Genomic DNA, 13749 nt, shown 5'->3' on the forward strand with positions numbered 1-13749 from the left:
CTAAAACATGTCACACCCCCTCCCAACTCCTCACTTTAATTTTATCCCAAATGTAGCGCTAGCTAGCATTTGTTCAAGCGACGTTGGCAATGGGCCTTTCATCACTCAGAGAGCTGAACACTTGGTGAAAGGGTAGAAGTCACTTTGTTCACATGCTCGATTCTTCTGGATTTACTTGATGGGGAATAGAGCAGATAAACAGACTGATATTCCCACTAGCTAAACGTTGCTCCTGCCCATACGCCTACTCAAAGTAAAGCCAGGTCATATCCCCAAATAGCTGCAAGAGACCCTCGAGCTCAGCTCGTAGAATTTCATCAACCGTCTGCTTCCTTCTCATAGCTATGATAGATACTGCATTTCCAGACATAAAGCAGTCTCTCTCTAAAACCATCACTGGCCAAGAAGAATTGAGTTATCCCTCAACCTGGTAGGGTATGGCCATGGATTAGAAGTTCAAGAAGCAACTATCAGCCCTGTCCAGTGTTCAGGAAGGGAATACACAGGTCAGCGGTTGATGTGTTGTTCCACTTAGTCCTGTCCTCTGTAGTGCAGCTAGAAGCGTTTGGACCCTAGGACTGCAGGCAATGGCCGGTGGCCCACAGTCCAACCACAGGGAGGCCCCAGGAATGACAGATCATCCCCGTGTTCTTGTACAAACCCGTAGGACACAGGCAGAGGTCTGAGCCTTCCAGGAAGAATTTTTGAGACTTGTCATTAAAAAGGGGGGGTGCAGAATAAAAGCAGATGAATAGGACAAGGGGTAACTTCAAAGGAGTTATTTTAACGAGTGAGTGCATCATACGATCGGAATCATAATATGAAGCTTTCCAAAGGGCCCATCTGTGTGTTATACAACATACAGGAGTCCTGTTAAATCCCGGGCTAGGCGATTTTCTTTATGATTACTTTTTTAAAATGGCCACTGAGATATCTATGGAGGAAATTTCTGAGAGTGGAGGGCTGGGAGGAATTATTTGTGGATTTTTATTCTCCTGGTCTTTAGCTACAGTCTGTCACACTGTTGGCCACAGAGTCCTGAGGCTTCGTATCTGTTGTCTTCATGGCATGGAGTGTGACAGTGGGCCTTCTGTTCCCACGGCTGCTCCTCCCTTGTCCTTTCAATGCTCTTTCCCGTCCACTAGTTGTCAGTGACCTTTCTCCTATTCGTGGGACACCATGTCTGTCAGAGTAAGGTTTTCAGAGGCTGTTTGTTTTTCAGAAATAGATCATTCAAGCTGTTCCTTCAAGTTGTCTCGGGGTGGACTCCAGCCTTTTACCTGGACCAAGGATGCTCTTTGCACAGATACCTCAGGTTCTAAAGGACAAGCTCCTGCCTTCTTTCGTTCGGATAGAAAAATCTGGCTGCTTTTATACCCAGCAACTTGCAGTTGCATCAGATAATCCAGACTCTTCCACGACCTTGTTACCCAGACCCCGCAGGGAAACAGAGGTTATCCGGTGGGAGTAACAAAAGCTATGGCTAGAAGAGCCATGTTCAATACTTCCCTTTATTGCCTAGCTTAACTTACTGCCTCATATGCTCTTCAACCTCAACAGGGTCAACACCTGTCTTTGGCATCGTCATTAAAATTGTCCCTTGTCTGCTGTTCCTGTAGACAGTCAGGGACCCCTCAGAATCACCTTAGATTCTTTAAGCTACTCCACCTCCCATGGACAACCCACTCGGTCTTCTGAATGCTCTGTCCCAAACATATCAAAATGATGTTGCTTCATGTTGTTATCACCCCGACCCTGCTACCATTATCCCCCACCCTGAGCCCCACCCATAAAAGGCATACAGAACCCCCACTACCATGAGCTTACCTTATTGCTTAAGGCTCGCTTTCATCCTTTAGTCTCTGGTACCTGCCAAGTGGATTCCAGCTCACAGTGACCCCATGAACAAGGGAACCAAGCCCTGCTCACAGTGACCCCATGAACAAGGGAACCAAGCCCTGCTCACAGTGACCCCATGAACAAGGGAACCAAGCCCAGCTCACAGTGACCCCATGAACAAGGGAGCCAAGCCCAGCTCACAGTGACCCCATGAACAAGGGAGCCAAGCCCTGCTCACAGTGACCCCATGAACAAGGGAACCAAGCCCTGCTCACAGTGACCCCATGAACAAGGGAACCAAGCCCAGCTCACAGTGACCCCATGAGCAAAGGAGCCAAGCCCAGCTCACCATGACCCTATGAACAAGGGAGCCAAGCCCAGCTCACAGTGACCCCATGAGCAAGGGAACCAAGCCCTGCTCACAGTGACCCCATGAACAAGGGAACTAAGCCCAGCTCACAGTGACTCCATGAGCAAGGGAACCAAGCCCTGCTCACAGTGACCCCATGAACAAGGGAACTAAGCCCAGCTCACAGTGACCCCATGAACAAGGGAACCAAGCTCAGCTCACAGTGACCCCATGAACAAGGGAACCAAGCCCAGCTCACAGTGACCCCATGAACAAGGGAACCAAGCCCAGCTCACAGTGACCCCATGAACAAGGGAACCAAGCCCTGCCAGGCTCTGTGCCATCTCATAACTGCTAAGTGTGAGCCCATGGATAAAACCATCGCGTTGGTTCATTTCAGGGAGGGCCTCTGCCCTTTTTCTACTTAACCAAGCAGGATGTCCTTTCCCAGGGCCTGGCTTCTTTTGATAACATGCCCAAAGTATGTGAGATGTCAGTCGCATCATCCTCGCTTCTACGGAGCATTCTGGCTGAACCCCTTCGAAGACATATTTGCTTGTTTTTCTGGCAGTCCACACTATTTTCAATACTCTTTGCCAACACCATAATTCAAATGCATCAGATTCGCCTACAGTCTTCCTCATTCACTGTCAAAGTTTCTCACGCATGTGATACCATTGGAATTATCATGGCTTGGGTCAGACACGTCCTAATTTTCAAAGCAACGTCCTTGCTCTTCAACATTTTAAAGAGGTCTCGTGCAGTGGATTTGCCTAGTAAAAATGTTTGTCATTTGCTTTCTTGACTGTTGCCTCCACGAGCATTCATCATGGATCCAAGCGAAATGAAGTCCTTGACACCTTCCATCCGTCTCCACTTTGTCTGATGTCTGTTGGTTCCGTTGTGAGGATGTGGGTTTTCTTTACATGGTGTTATAATCCATCCTGAAAGCAGCAGGCCTGGATCTGCCACAGCTTCAAGTCCTCTCTGCTTTCGGCAAGCAAGGTGTGCCACCACCCGCCACAAGGCATTAGTCAGTCTTCTTCCTGCCACCCGGATGCAGGGTTCTTCAGAGAGTCAAGCTCGTTAGACGATTTGCAGCATTTGCAATGACTAAGCACGGCGAGAGGGGACCACCTTCCCTAATGATCAGCCTTGAAGTTTTCCTTTGTGCCCCCCCACTCTGTATCCATTGTTTGCTTCCCAGTCCCCCTCAGCCTCCCTGCCCCCTGTCCCAGATAAACCACTTTACCAGTTCTTGTCTCGGTGCATCCACTCCTTCTGTGCTTCATTAACTGGGAAACCTAACAGAAACAAAAACCAAATGAAACCGAAATAAGAAAATAATATTAATAATGTAGAGGTAAAAGTAAAAAGAAAGAGTAAGAAAGAAAGACCACTAGCATTATTTAAAAAGCCAAAGATGAAATTTCTGTCATAAAACAGCAAGAAATATTTGAGCCAAGAGCAAATTCAGGTTGGGTGCAGAGGGAGGTCAGTGGAGCAGTATCTTATTATGCCAGGATTTGATCCACCTTAATCAAGTTTACAATAATCTCTATCTGGTAGTAAAACTGTTTGAGTCCCTCACCTGTGGCTAGAGGTGGATCTGCCAGAGGCTTAATCTAACTAAACACTCTGCAGAGGGATTTTGGGGTCCCACTGTGCACCATGGCCTTCTACAAATTGGGTGTTCACAATTTAAGCTCTGATAGTTTTTTCTTCCTCATATTTGAATTTTGTTATTGTCATCTTGGGATCACACAAGCTGGTGTGCTGCTTTGTTGTGACTTTAGTTGACACTTCACTAAATGGCTGCTTGTTTGAATATAAGCCTTTTAGACCCCAGACACTATCCTAAGATTGTGGCTAAAATTAAGTGGGAACCCAGAATTCAACTTCATGTTTATGAGTTACAAACTACTCTGGTTTACTTTGGAAGTCATAACAAAACAAAACAAAACCCAAACCAACAAAAACAACAACAAACCAACAAACAAACCAAAAGGAAACACAATAAACAAAAACCATTGTCAATCATCGCCTGGCATATCAGGCAATTGCCTTGATAACATCAATAATTTATCCAATGGCATAGAATTTAAGATTATGTGCGTATAGTCCAACTGTGAGCTGCAGTCCATGAGTTGTTGCTTTGTACAGATTGATTTCTTAATTGATTGACCTGGGTTTCCATTGAGCATGAGTGTTGGTGCTAGGGGGAAGTTTCCTATACCACTTCTACAAGGGCAGATGCTTGCCTAGCAGATTCATACCTGTCATATTAATGCGAGGGGAACATTGAAATACTAAGCATGTGGTGGTTCTGGGTCCCCTTTCCTTGGACACTCACTAAAGCCAGAGGTTCCACCCAAGATCCAACGATTGCCATTTCCACAATCTTGGGGTAGTTGTTGCTTGCTCCTTCTCCAATTAGGGTGTTTCAGTCCTAAGTCCAAGGGTGCAGGTAGTTTTGAGGTTCAAATAGGCTTCCACATTGGGTCCTTCTGGTCTGGCCCTTGGGGGATGTCATGTTCCGTTTAAGGCTCAGTTCATGCTTAGTACAAGGCATGGTTGACCAAGGTTGGGTGTAAACATTGAAAGTGTCACCCAGAAACATAGAACTGGGTTTATTCTCTCCTTAGGTTCCCTCCAATTATTGTTTAGTGTCCCTTCCTGATGTGAGGTTGTTCCGCCCCATTTACCCACCTTACCTGCCATTAGAAATATTAGTACGTCCTCTGAAATGTCAGTGCTCCCCGCCCCTGGTCTTACCTTGATTTTCCACTAAGGTTCTCTTCTCACTCCTGTGGAGGGCCTGGTGCTTTGTTGGCGCCTTGTCTCAATGTTGGATGGTCTTCTTCCTTTTCCCACTTCTTGAAGGACTGACCCCAGTCAATGTGAGGTCACCTCTTTTGAGGTGGTTCTTATGAGTGCTCACATTGCGAGGGGGTCGTATGGTTCATGGCAGATATTCTTCCCTTTTATTTGGGAATTGGTCTTTAATGCTTGTTTAATTGGTGTTTCTACTTATAGTAGTGGATTTATGCAATAGTTGTCCTTTTGTGATTGACTAACTGCACTTACCATTATGGTTTTCAGGCCCTTCCCTGTCAGTCGCAGAATAATATTATATATATCTTTTGATGCTTCCTGCATCATTCAATATTTTGCCTACCGAATCTTTCTACATTTGCAACTCAAGGCCTGGGTCTTTTCTTCAATTCTGTCAGCGTGATATATATTGAGCATATTCTTATCCTTTGACGTTCTAACTTAAGGCCTTCTGCATTTCATTACATTACTTTGTCTTCTTGAGCTGCCCTTTGAAATGCTTTGTTAATTTATTTTTTACTTCGTCATTTCTGCCATTTGCTTTAGCTAATAAACAATCAAGAGCAAGTTTCAGAGCATTGTCTGGCCTCCACTTGGATCTTTTCTTTCTTGTCATTTTATTGACCTGTTACTTTCTTCATGTATGATGCTCCTGATGTCATCCCACAGCTCATCAGATCATCTCTCATTGGTGTTCAAGGTGTCAAATCTATTCTTGAGATGTTCATGAAATTCAGGCAGGATATAATTAAGGTCAAATCATGGACTTGCTTATTTTTTTCAATTGCAAACTGGATTTATAACAGCAATTGATTGTCTGTTCCATGCTTGGCTCTTGGCTTGTTTTGGATGTTGGACTACTCTAATATCTCTTTCCACAGAGGTGATAAATTTTATTCCTGTGTATTCCATCTCATTATGTCCATTCATAGAGCCACCATTTATGTGGCTGAAGAAAGGTATTTGCAATGAAGCAGTTGTTGGTCCTGCACAATCTGTCTTACAAGCAACAGCTTCATTTTAATCACCCAGGCCTTATTTTCCACCCCTTCATTTTTGTTTCCAACGCTTTCATTCCAATTGCCAATAATTATCAGTGCATCTTGATTGCATGTTTGATGAATTTCAGACTGAAGAAGTTGGTGGACTTCAATGTTTTTAATCACTAGCTCTAAGGCTTAGTATATAAATTTGAATAATACTGAGTATATTAACTGGACTTCTTAATTTTATGATGCAAAATGTGTAAATCGTTTTGAATGGAGAGCAGATTTTCTCTGTAAGGTTTAATCCAACCCACAATATAATTTTTAAAAGTACCTGGTGGGGGTGGGGAGGGCGATGCGTGAATACTTACTGTATCCAGAGACTACACTAAGGATCGTATAGACATTATGTTACTTAATCTTCACACACCTCAAGAAGTTGGGCCATTGTTATTGTGTCCTGAATGTGATCTGGATTAGATTGGAATTGGCATTAACTAGAAAGATGGTATAATTGGTGTTAGTAAAACCTGAGAACGTGTGACCTAGGAGCACTAGGAGGAGAGCATCTTTCCACTGTGTTTGGACACTCCCTGCCCTCCCCAGGTAGAGACGGATTGATGGGCTGTTAAATCCCAAGACTGACCCAGCTCAGCGTTGGATGGAAAAGGCCAACAACCCTGCTGTGCTTAGCAAACCCGAACCCAAACTCAACATTTCCCTGGGTTTAAAGCAGCCTGCCCCTTGTTGATGTAGCATCTTATTATTGGGTAAAGACTATCTGAGCTCATCTTCAGGAGAAATATCATAGTCCCCATTGTCTTCTCTGTCCTTGGATCAGAGACAGCTTTCAGGTCAACAACTTCATTGTCTTCCTTTCTGTCTATAAAACTAACCCTGTCCTCCAGAGTCTTTCGATGAATGTTCCATTTCTCTTCCAGGAAGCTAAAGAAACTCTTTCGGAAGCTGAAAGATGAGACAGAACCCGGAGAAACGGACTCTGCTCAGTCAAAACATCCCGAGCAGTGGGACCTGGACCACAGCTTGGAACCATACACTGGACTGACTCCGGAGTACATGGAAATGAGTAAGAGCTGCGCTTCTTCCCTTACCTTGGGGACGCATTCAGACAAAGGTTCTCTCAAGTGTGAGTGTGTGTGTGTGTGTGTGTGTGTGCGTGCGTGTAACAGGGACAGGAGCAGCTTTGCCCCTCCATAAGCTTCATGGTTATGCATGTTTCCTTCAATAGGACATGATCAATTGAAGAAGACATGCCATATTTATAGAAAGAACTCTGAAATAAGAACCAAAAGATATGGAGATTATTCTACCTTAACCTTGAGTTTCCTGTCCTCATCTTTGAAATCTAAATTTCTTAGATTTCCTAGATGAGGATCTTTTTCTTCATCTATCTTTCCCATGGTTCTCATCACTAATAATAACAAAATTTAAAATGTAAGATCACAATTTCAATGAGTGAAGAGTAAACTTGTCTGTTGACATCCTTGACCTGGGGCACTGAGCCAAGTCCTCAGACTGATTAGGCAAGATGGAGTAAGACGTCAGTTCTTCAGGACAAAAACGAGGTTGCCTTATGTGGAGGTTTCGGGAAAGGAAAGCCTTGAGCTCTAGAGCTCCTGATTGTTCTTGGGCGATGCTCAAGGCAGGAGTGCGTATCAGCTGGCGGCTGGAACGTAAGCATTTCACATGTGGCGGCACCCACATCTTGAAATTGCTAATACAGGAAGTGTCCCAACTGACACCAGCTGTGGTTGAGTTCTTGGTTACTTTACCTAGTATTGGTCTTGTTTGGGGATGGATAGTTTAGAAGTCTATTTGTAAGACCTGGGTATAATTAATTAAAAACACAGGCTATCATAAACCAAGAAAACCAATTGGTGTTGAATTAAGTCCAACTCAAAGCAGCCCTATAGGTCAAGGTAGACCTGTCCTATCAGGTTTCCAAGGCTGTGGATCTTCACAGACTGCTGCATCTTCCTCCTGTGGAGCGACTGGTTAGTTCGAACTGCTGGCCTTTTGGTCACGTAGCTCCTGTGAGATTAGGGCTTCTTACCAAGAGGCCAGGTTAGATCATGTAACCCATTACTCAATCTAGATGTCACGGAGAAACCATCAGAACCAACAAAGGATCAGGAAGTACTTGATTCAGGATTTACTCTTCTTAGAACTAGGGTTGTGTTTACATCATAGCCCGCGCCCACCTTTGATTCATCACTTTTCATTGAGGGTTATTAGTGCCTTGCCATGTACCAGGGAAAGCACTCCCTTTTTCTAATAGATTTTAATTTATCCTGTTATATTGATAAGAAAGTGTGTGTGTGTGTGTGTGTGTGTGTGTTAGAGGTGAAAGAATGTGCCGGATATAAATGGATGACCCTGGAAGACCTGCTCTAATCCTGAGGTATCTAAAATTCTAGGCAAAATGGGAGCTTTGTAATCTAAATAAACTCACCAGAGAAGAAACAATAGTAATAGGCAAAGACACACTATCAAGGCCTTGTTTATGGAAACCGCTAGCTCTGTTAAGCTTTTCACCTTCAGCGAAGTGGTATTTCTAATCCCTCTCGAGTGCTGAGCCAGATATGTGCTTCAGAGATGACTACTCAGATTCCATCTCTCTACATCTGCCAATCTTGCGCTCTGCAAGGCAGAGCATTAGGCTTTGATTTGAGAAGGGGTTTTACATGGGAATCCTTGAGCTCTAGCTTACTTCATCCACTCTACTGCCTAGTCCCCCACCGACTCCCCAGATATATATATATAGGTTTTACTTGCTGCTTGCCTGCCTGCTTGGCTAGCTCGCTGGCTATTTCCTTTCCTTAAGAGCCAAGACCCTTGAGGTATACACCTGGGGTTCAAATCCTAGCTATGTACCAATCAGCTAGATACCATTGGATACGTGGCTAACCTTTATGTTTCTTAATTTGCTTAGCTCAAAATAAAATGTTAATAATTATATATATCACAAGGGACCATTGTTTTGAATGAATTAAAATCTGAGAATCACTTAGCATAGGTTCTAGCACACATCAAAGCTACATGAAGTGTCTGGTGTGGTTGCATCTTGTAATGGTCTTGAGACAATTGGAAAGTGAAGGTCAGGGAGATGTACTCCAGTTTGTCAGCTCTACTGTGTGTTGAATAGACATTCACTATATCCTCACACTTGGGCATGCATTTTCAAGGGAAGGGGAGGAAAAAAAACCTAGAAGACATGGTGACTTTTGGAAGAAATTCATATCAACTTTGTAGAGCATGAAATCCATCGATTAAAACTACATGCAGGTTTTAAGGGAATAAGACAACTGTATAATACAAAATTTGAGCAAAGGGAAAAGGTTTCCTAAGTCTCCCTCTTTTTAGATCAACTTTTAGTAGCATTTTGGTATCATTTCTTAGAGCCTTTTATTGTTCTTGTTATGCATATGACTGTAAGACTAAACTAGTAATAATATTTTCTACCATTTTTATTCGGCACTATATCTATATACATATATTTCTTAGTTGTCACATGAGATTGGAAATGAATAGGTGCATCTGAGTCTCTCTAATAGATGTACCATAGTTTCTTCGCCTATCTTCTAATGAAGGGGTGAAGTTGATTTCTCAATTCTCCCCCCAGTTACAGTGCTATAATATATACACTGTCTTTGTGCATTTGATATTTTTCACACTTAGTATGATTTCCTCAAGAGTCCCACAGGTGTGATTACTAGTTCTAAGTGTGTTCTTCATTCATGTTGCCAAATTGTTTCTGAAAACATTTGACTAATTTCCCCAGCCACAGGCAACATCTGAAAAGTCCCTTTCAGTGAGCCCACGTTATTCAATATCCTGACATCATTGACAGGAAAGAGCTATCCGTATAGAATAGAATCTGAATCCTATACACCTGCCCCATTCCAAATTCTTGGTCTGAATATTTCCAAGATACCTGTTTAATTTTCAATTTCTGAAGTATTGCCTCTGAAATGCCTTGCTGACTCTGTCCTTGCTACTCTTAAGAAAAAATGAGGAGCTGATGCCAGGGGCTTAGGTGGAGAGCAAATGTGTTGAGAATGATGAGGGCAATGAATGTACAAATGTGCTTTTACACGATTGATGTATGTATGGATTGTGATAAGAGTTGTATGAGCCCCCAATAAAATGATTAACAAAGAAGAAGAGTGTGCTTTTCTGCCTCAGCTTTGCATTTGGCACATACACTGATGACGTACGTCTTACGGACTGCGGTAGCACTGCTGTGCTCACACACCTGTTTCTTATCAGACCCAGTCTATTAGCTTCTCAAGAGCAGTGGGAGGGACAATGACTCATTCATGTTCTCCAGGGACTACTGAATTTCTTGGCCGACCAAGGTGAGTGCATGATGAATGGATGGAGAGAGAGATGAATGATCCATTGATGAAGGAGAGTTTCTTAACCGAGCTAAATTTGTAATAACTTTTAGAGGCAAATAAAAGATCATTTTCAAAGCAGGATTTGGTTGATGGTGGATCAGGAATGGTCCCAGCTCTAGATGGGAAGTTTTGAACTTGATGATCCCCAAGGGCCCTTCTGTTTCTGAGGCTACATAGAACAATGCTAAGAACAAAGACGAGCATTCCAAATAAAAGACTGGCAAGTACAAAGAGCCTCATGGACAAGAGTCACTGTTGACAACGGACAGCAAGATGCCAGTTGGGTAAGAAGGAGAATCAGTGGAGGTTCTTAAAGTCCAGAAAGGTGTGCATTCCATTTAGGTCATATAGAGAAGATTATCTTAACAAATGTGGTAGCTACGTATGAACTCTCTTTTTCCCTTTAGGAAACTGGTAGTAAGTGTGGAATGATGTTTGTAAGGCTAAACGAGGGGTGAGCAAACCCAAATATACGTCCCTCCTTCCTTTTTTCCCCTCCTTCCCTCCTTCCCTCCCTCCCTCCTTTTATTCCTTTATTTTCTTCTTTTACCAAATACTGATTAAGTACATAAAAGGAGAGAACGTTTGAAGACTAGGACAGTCTTCTCAAAATTTCAAGTTGACATCAATGCAATATTTTTCTTTAAATCATTTTATTGGGGGCTCATACAACTCTTATCACACTCCATCCACCCATCCATTGTGTCAAGCACATTTATACGTTTGTTGCCCTCATCATTCTCAAAACATTTGCTTTCTACTTGAGGTCTTGGTATCAGCTCCTCATTTCCCCCCTCCCGACCCGCTCCCCCCTCCCTCATGAACCCTTGATAATTTATAAATTATTATTATTTTGTCATATCTTACACTTCTGATGTCTCCCTTCACCCACTTTTCTTTTGTCCATCCCCCAAGGAGGGGGTTATATGTAGATCCTTGTCATCGGTTCCCCCTTTCCACTCCACCCTTCCAGTATCACTACTTTCAGCACTGGTCTTAAAGGGATCATCTGTCCTGGATTCCCTGTGTTTCCAGTTCCTATCTGTACTAGTGTACATCCTCTGGTCTAGCTGGATTTGTAAGGTGAAATTGGGATCATGATAGTGGATGGTCGGGGAGTGGGGAGGAAGCACTTAAGAACTAGAGGAAAGTTGTATATTTCATTCTTGCTACACTGCACCCTGACTGGCTCGTCTCCTCCCTGTAAGGGGATGTCCAGTTGCCTACAGATGGGTCTTGGGTCCCCAAGCTGCACTCCCCCTCATTCACAATGATATGATTTTTTGTTCTTTGATGCCTGATACCTGATCTCTTCGACACTTCATCATCACACAGGCTGGTGTGCTTCTTCCACGTGGGCATTGAGACCTCTGTAAATGCCCTTTGCCTCCTAGTTCTTTCCTCTGTTTCCTTTTACTTTCCTCTTGTCCCACCATCATGCTCAGTCTTCATTTGGGTTTCAGTAATTCCTCTCAGTTACATTACCCTTGATCAAACCCTACCAGGCATTCTACACACTCATTACCACCAATTTGGATCACTTATTGTTCCCTTGTCCCTGGGTTTGTTAACACCACTACCTTTCCCCCTGGAACTATTGGTCCCCCGGGAACCATTGGTCCCATTGTTTTCTCCTTCAGATTGTTCATCCAGCCTACCTTATTTAGACAGACCTGTAGAGATAATAACACGCAGAAAAACAAGACAGGGAAAAACAAAGCAGCAAAAGAAAATAAAACAACAAAAAGAAAAACCAATGACAAAAAAAGAAAAGCTTGTTAGTTCAAGGACTGTTTATTGGCTTTTAGGAGTGTTTTCCGGTGCAGTCTGATGGTGTACCACGCCCTGGCCCCAAAGTCTATTTTTGGTATTCCCTGGGGACTTCATTGCTCTGTTCCCCTTGCTGTTCTGACATCAATGCAATCTTATCTGGATAAAAATCCTGCATCACGCACCTGTTTTCCCAGCTGCCTTCCACAGAATCTCACGGAACAAATTCTTTAGGCCGTCTTGGCTAAACTGTTTAGTAGTTTTAAAGAAATGGTTGTTTTATTTCAATTTTTATATAACTATGAGAACATTTCTGTTAGGTTCCTTTCGTTCCTTTTATCCCTGGATTATAGTCTCTACCTTTAAGGGACATTTGTCCCCACGTAGAGTCAAGAACGGGACTGCTGAGCTTTTGCAAATGGGCTGCTTCAGCAAGGAAGGTAGGCTAAGCGGTATGAGGTAAGGGCCCTGGACTAGCATTTCAGGCTGGCTGTGTGACTCTGGGCTTGCCGTGTAAAGTCCGCCAAGCTCAGTTTCCTCATCTATAAGTTGGGATTAATGTTAACAGTACCTACTCATAACATTGTTCTGAGGACAAGGCAGTGAAGACAGGATCGTTACCAAGGAAGCTCTCGATGAATATCAGCTGCCATTATCATTGTCAGGAGCCCGCTGTCTTTCCCTTTAGTCTAGAACTGGTTTGACCCATCCCATTTGTGCAGGGTCGGGGAGTATGTTTAAAGAAAGGGGATACCTGTCTCCAAGGCAGATCTAAGAAGGACGTTTAGAAGTCTGAGACATAAACACTCCAAGATGTTTGTCCATCCAGAGAACTCTAAGCCCCAGGGCTTCACTTGACAAGTCTGGAATCTCAAATGAGCGCTTTTTATTTTTTATCATCTGTTTATCTAAAACCCACAAGCTTTTGTTCCCCCGACAGCCCCAAAATAATCAGCACCGTCTTCCTGGCTCAGGATGTCAATTATCTTCCCTGAAGCCTTCCTCCAGATTCTGAAACACAGCCCAAGCTTTGGGGACCTCAGGCTGTTAATGGGGGCGAGGAGTTGCATTTCTTCAGCATTCACACGGCCATTAGTCAAAGTCTCATTTTTCTTAGTCATGAACTTACCGCCTGGCAAACGATCTTTGCTGAAAACCAAACTCACTGCCATCGAGTCTGTTCTGACTCCCGGGGAGCCTGGATGGCGGGCTGACACCACGTAGACCTAGCAGAAAGGGAAGTGTGTGGTTGGCATGTGTGTTTGCATCAGTGCTTACTCGTGTATTTGGAATAGAAATTAGCCATTTGAAAGATCAGAGGGCCCTGTACTCTCCAGATCAGCTGGTGGACATGCACTGGACAAGTCCACCTCAGAGACAAGGGCATCAGGACCCCTGAAGTTGCATCTGAGGGGTCCCATGAATTTTCAAGTTTGAACTCTGCTGTTTTGAGGTACATCTGTTAGCTAGTCGATGTCCTGCCTTAGTCTCCATGATTTCTTTTTTATTTTGCATTAGCTATATGGCTGGGCAGATGGTAGAAAAGCGA

At 43.6% G+C, this 13749-nt stretch overlaps 1 protein-coding gene across 1 annotated transcript in view; it reads left to right on the plus strand.

Moving 5' to 3' along the window:
• Positions 1-13749, plus strand: part of ANO2 (anoctamin 2) — a 415077-nt gene that overhangs the window by 365210 nt on the left and 36118 nt on the right. The window contains exon 20 of the mRNA XM_075553136.1: positions 6951-7096. Within this exon, the coding sequence (XP_075409251.1) occupies positions 6951-7096 (146 nt within the window). The remainder of the gene's footprint in view (positions 1-6950; positions 7097-13749) is intronic.

This window comes from Tenrec ecaudatus, chromosome 6 (genome assembly GCF_050624435.1).
Source record: "Tenrec ecaudatus isolate mTenEca1 chromosome 6, mTenEca1.hap1, whole genome shotgun sequence".
In the NCBI taxonomy this organism is placed as follows: Eukaryota; Metazoa; Chordata; class Mammalia; order Afrosoricida; family Tenrecidae; genus Tenrec; species Tenrec ecaudatus.